Genomic DNA, 4,932 nt, shown 5'->3' on the forward strand with positions numbered 1-4,932 from the left:
AAGATTGAGTTAGTTCCAAAGCGGAAGTTTTGTCGCACAAGTTTTGTTGGGTGGGGGATCCCAGGAAGCACTGGTAGGAAAATGGAGAAGTGAGGCGGGAAAGGAAGGAAGGCAATATGGCGTATGTTAAGGAGCAGGTCACCACCATGGGCTACTGGAGCTCTCTGCTGCTGGGGACTTCCCGAGCATGGTCTAGAACCCGTCACAGATTTGTCCCACTGGAAGGATAAAGATGCTGTGGGTATTCGTCCACCAACTCCTCTTTGTCATTAGCTAAGGGCTGTCCCCAGGGGCGATGATTTCCCAGTACTCCTGGCCTGCTCTGTGCAGGCATCTAGCAAGCTCGTGCAGCAGGAGAGAGCCCCCTGAGGCAGAGTTGCAGGTTTGGGTAATTAGCTGCCATCTGCAGAAGGGATGCGGGCCGGCGCCTACCATGTCTGCAACAGTCAGTCCTTCTCCGTCCTGCTGGTTTAGGGTAAAACAGTGCTCTGAGCCATCAGACAACCATGAGCGGAAACTTTATTACTGCAAGCACTTTACATGAATGTCACCAACACCACATCTGAGCAAATATATAAAAAGCATAACCTATGGTACAAGAATTCTAACTTCTCGACTAATGCTCTGTACAGATGCTTCCCAGGCCTTGCCTCCAGCACAACGGATGCATTTCAGGGGCAGCAGCTGCACTTGTCTGAGCCCCCTTTGCAGATGCAGCCCCGGGCACACTTGGCACAGCCCGGGGGGCAGCAAGGACAGCAGCCTGAAAAGGTCACAGGACAGACAGGTGAGTTTGGGGGCCACGCCCCCATCTTTCCACTTCCTCTCCCACCACTTAGAGAAAGCAGAGCATGCCACAGGCTTCTATCCACATTAGCAGAAGACCACATTAGCAGAAGACCTTCCTACCTGGGGCAGGAAGCTGTGGGATGTTAGAGCCAGAGGGGTCCTCAGGAGTCATCAAGAATATGCCACATGCCCAGAGAGGGGAAGGGGTTTGCTCAAGGTCATTGGTCAGTGGCAGATCAAGACTAAAACTCAGAGCTCATGACCCCAGGCCAGTGCTCCACCCCGTTCACCACTGGCCACAACAGGACCTCCCCGCAGCCCTCTTCCTACGCAACCCCATGGAGGCCCCCATCCCCAGGTGGGCTGCAAGCTTTAAGAGCTTTGCCCCAGGTCTCTGCTCAGCTTTCATTTCAGATCACTCCCGCATGGGTCAAAGGCCTCCAGAACCTGCTTAATACCACCATGGCTGGCTGGAGGGTTGAGAAAGGAGGGAACAGACTTTCTTAGCTTCTGGCCAGCGGTGCCCCCGGTGAGCATAACTCACTTTTTCGACACGTTTTACAGTTGCAAGTTGTGCATTTGCAATTGTCTCCACAGATGCAAATTCCTCCTAGAAGAGAAGACAGAGCCACAAGCGTTAAGGACTGAGATCGAACGAGGACACAAGGTGTGCTGCAGATCGTCCCGGTGGCAAGGTTAGTGGTCTGTCCTTGGGGAGGGGCTGGGCAAGAGGATAGAAGATGCTGTCGAGCATCACACAAGTGGCCAGGGGCCCTTAGCGGTTCCCAGTCACAGACCATGGATGGAAACTGGGGTGGCTATGTCCAGCCCTTCAGCCAGGACACTTGCTAAATTGCAGATTCATGGGTCCGACCCTTGAGATAGTCTGATTCGTGAGTCTGGGTGGAGAAAAGGGAATTGTATTTTTTTTAATGTTTATTTAGTTTTGAGAGGGGGAGGGGCAGAGAGAGAGGGGGACAGAGGATCCGAGGCGGGCCCTGGGCTGTCAGCAGAGAACCTGGATGCAGGGCTTGAACTCACGAACCATGAGATTGTGACCTGACTCAAAGTTGGGCACTTAGCTGATTGAGCCACACAGGGGCCCCGGGAATCATATTTTAAAAAGCAACCCAGTCTGATGTACAGTCAGGGTTGAGAACCACGAGACTAGGCCAAGTCCACCAAGCCCCAGGTCCCCCAGGGGCTGTCGGAGCCTTGTATACCCTCCTCACCTTTGCAAGGCATCAGGCAAGATGGCAACCCTGAAGGGCCAGGAGAAAGAACCAGGGACATAAATAACCTCAAAAGAGAGCTGCAGCCATAGCTTGTTTTCATACAAAAACCATCTACACTTAAAAAAAAAAATCATCCCCCCTATCATTTGAGTGTCAAAATGCTGGAAGCTTCTGTCTTTTTGGCAAGTTTTGGGTATAGACATAGTCCTGTATAGGACCAGAGAGGCTTGTGAGGATTCTTGATAAAAGACCAGGATGTCTCCAAACTCTGACCTCTCTCCTCCTGTGCTACGTGCTTATGTGAAATTAAGGAGTTTCAGAGACTCGGGAGCCCACGTATGCTTCTAATAACTCCTTTGACGTCTGCAAATGCCTTATGATTTTAACACTTTCATAGCAACAGTGGGAGGTGGGCAGCTGGGGATGAGTGACCCTGGTTTTTGGATGAGGAAACTGAGTGTTGGAAATACTAAGTGTCAGGAGTGAATGGCAGCAGTGGACCAAAACCAGATTGCCAGATTCTGAGCCACAGCACTTCCTCAACTCTGGTGGCTGCCCCTGGGGGCCTGACACTAAGTGCCCCCTGATCCAGGGTCTCAATTCTAGCAAACCAGACTGGTAGGCCACAGAGTGGGAGCCGTCCCAGAGGTCACCAGTCCGAGACAAACCCCACTGGCGGCTCCTAATTGGAGGGAGAGAAATATTCATCAGAGCCCTGTGGGTGCCCTGTGGGAAGCTGGTGCAAGGTCCCAGGACCCCAGAGTGGGCATGCTCACTCACCTGACATGCAGGTGCATTCGCCGGGGTCCATGGTCCAGGTGTTCCAGAGGCTCCAGTGCTATCACAGCTGGGGAAGAGAAGCTGAGCCAGCAGCCGCTGGAGGCTCCCTATTTATAGCTGTGTAGGTGTGCACTTGGGCGCACCCCACCTGTCCCTGGGGCCAGACGCCCTGCACACGGCCCGGCCAGACGCTGTGGGCTGGGGGTTGGAGGGAGCGGGCAGAAGGAGGGCAGAGGAGAGGGAGGGCAGTACAGTCACACAGGTGGCTTCTCAGAAGGGATGCAGGTGGCTCATCCACCCATCTGCGTATGTGCCAAGGTATCAAGGACCCGGGCTCAGGCTCCAGTGGTGCTCGTAGTGCTCAGATTGGCAGCTGTACCCTCTGCTCTCCAAGTCCTGTGCAGCCTGCCATTTCTTTTTTTTTTTTTTTTTTAATTTTTTTTTCAACGTTTATTTATTTTTGGGACAGAGAGAGACAGAGCATGAACAGGGGAGGGGCAGAGAGAGAGGGAGACACAGAATCGGAAACAGGCTCCAGGCTCTGAGCCATCAGCCCAGAGCCCGACGCGGGGCTCGAACTCACGGACCGCGAGTTCGTGACCTGGCTGAAGTTGGACGCTTAACCGACTGCACCACCCAGGCGCCCCATGCCATTTCTGCTCCCTTCTTCACAGGGCCTGGCTCGGGGCCTCATTCCATCTCCCTTGGTCCTAAAAGCCCTTACCATGGGCAGAGGGGGCTTCTAGCCAGGGTCTTGGGCTTTAGAAAGCCCCACTGGGGCCTTTTTTGGCATATCCTCCAGACTCCCTGGGTGAGAAGGCCAAAGGTCAGGGGCACGTCCCCAACCGAAGTACACAACCTCTTCTAGACCATACACATAACACTCTGGATTCTGGAATCTTGTCTCATCCCAAGCCAGCTTGCTTCCGAGGGTTTGCTCAGACCTCTGCCCCAGGCTCCCAAGGGCAGATGGGCAGCTGGTGTGTGTCACTCTAGGCCTGAAGGGTGGCTGGAGGTAGCTGTTTGCTGGGGGTGCAAACAGAGTTTGGATGTGTGGGCTGGGAGCCCGCTGGTGTGCATGAGGCCTCTCGGAGTGAGGGAAGAGGCTAAGGTTGGGAAAAGAAGGGAGGTGGGCCTTGGGGCCATGGGCAGCTCTCTAGGTGCCTTCCAGTGCGAGGATTTGAGAACTAAACATTTGAAGCTGGTCCTTCAGGTGGCTATGAAGCTCTCTGTAAGGTAGGGGGATGGAATGTATTTTATTTGTCAATTTGATTTATAACTTTTAGATATTTTAGCCAGTGGCGTGTGAACCTCCATTTGTGCTCTTGCTCTGCCCCCCTAAACATTAGGAAGGGCCTGGAACCAGCCTCCTGTGGGCTTGTTTGCTTCTCTTCATTCTCCACACTGCTTCGGAGATAGAACCCCCAAAATAGCACTGGCCCTGTTTTTCTCTTGCTATTCTCTTGTTATTCTCAAAACCTTCAGCGGTTCCCACCATCTGCTGAAGGAAGCCCGAACATCTTAGTCTTGCATTCCAAGGTCAACTTACCTTTCTCAGGTCATTGCCCACTCCTCCCTTCTACCTGCCTCACCAAAACCTAGGGACTCCAGGCTCCCCATACTTGCCCCGAACTTTTCCACATCCGGCCTTTGCTCCTGTCAGGTGTTCATCTTTCCCTACTGCCTCGAGTCCAAATAAATCCTCCTCATTTACCGAAGCATGAGCTCAAATGCCATTTCTTGAGTAGTAGAAGCAAGAGGGGCTCTGTGGGAGAACGAGCCCCCCATCTTCACCATAACCTCATTCTCTGATATAGGCAGCGGATTGCTCTTCAGTCTTGTGTAAAGTGCTCCCCTGATGATGCAGCTTCAGGCATCACCCCCTCTCCACGTAGAAATTCTGGAGCTGCCACTGATGACACACGCTCCAGGAAGCTGCTTCTGATCTCCCCCTTTCTCAACTGGAAGAAGTCTTTACTTCTGTGACCCCTCAGTGATGCGTTTGTATGTTTCTCATGACGTTTACTACTTTGTACTCTGCTGTGTGAGCATGTCCATGGCTCTTGTGCCCCGTGCCCCAATCTCAGAGCTCTCAAAGGCAAGATTTGTGTCTGATGCCTCTCTCTTC

General features: G+C 53.0%; 1 protein-coding gene across 1 annotated transcript; it reads right to left on the bottom strand.

Moving 5' to 3' along the window:
• Window positions 1–671: 671 nt before the first annotated feature.
• Window positions 672–2,835, bottom strand: LOC125153082 (metallothionein-4). Its single transcript, XM_047835979.1, has 3 exons — window positions 2,805–2,835; window positions 1,334–1,399; window positions 672–763 (listed from the first exon to the last, which is right to left on the bottom strand). Exons 1-3 carry the CDS (start codon window positions 2,833–2,835, stop codon window positions 672–674), a joined length of 189 nt encoding a protein of 62 aa, XP_047691935.1.
• Between the last annotated feature and the right edge of the window lie 2,097 nt (window positions 2,836–4,932).

This window comes from Prionailurus viverrinus, chromosome E2 (genome assembly GCF_022837055.1).
Source record: "Prionailurus viverrinus isolate Anna chromosome E2, UM_Priviv_1.0, whole genome shotgun sequence".
NCBI lineage: Eukaryota > Metazoa > Chordata > Mammalia > Carnivora > Felidae > Prionailurus > Prionailurus viverrinus.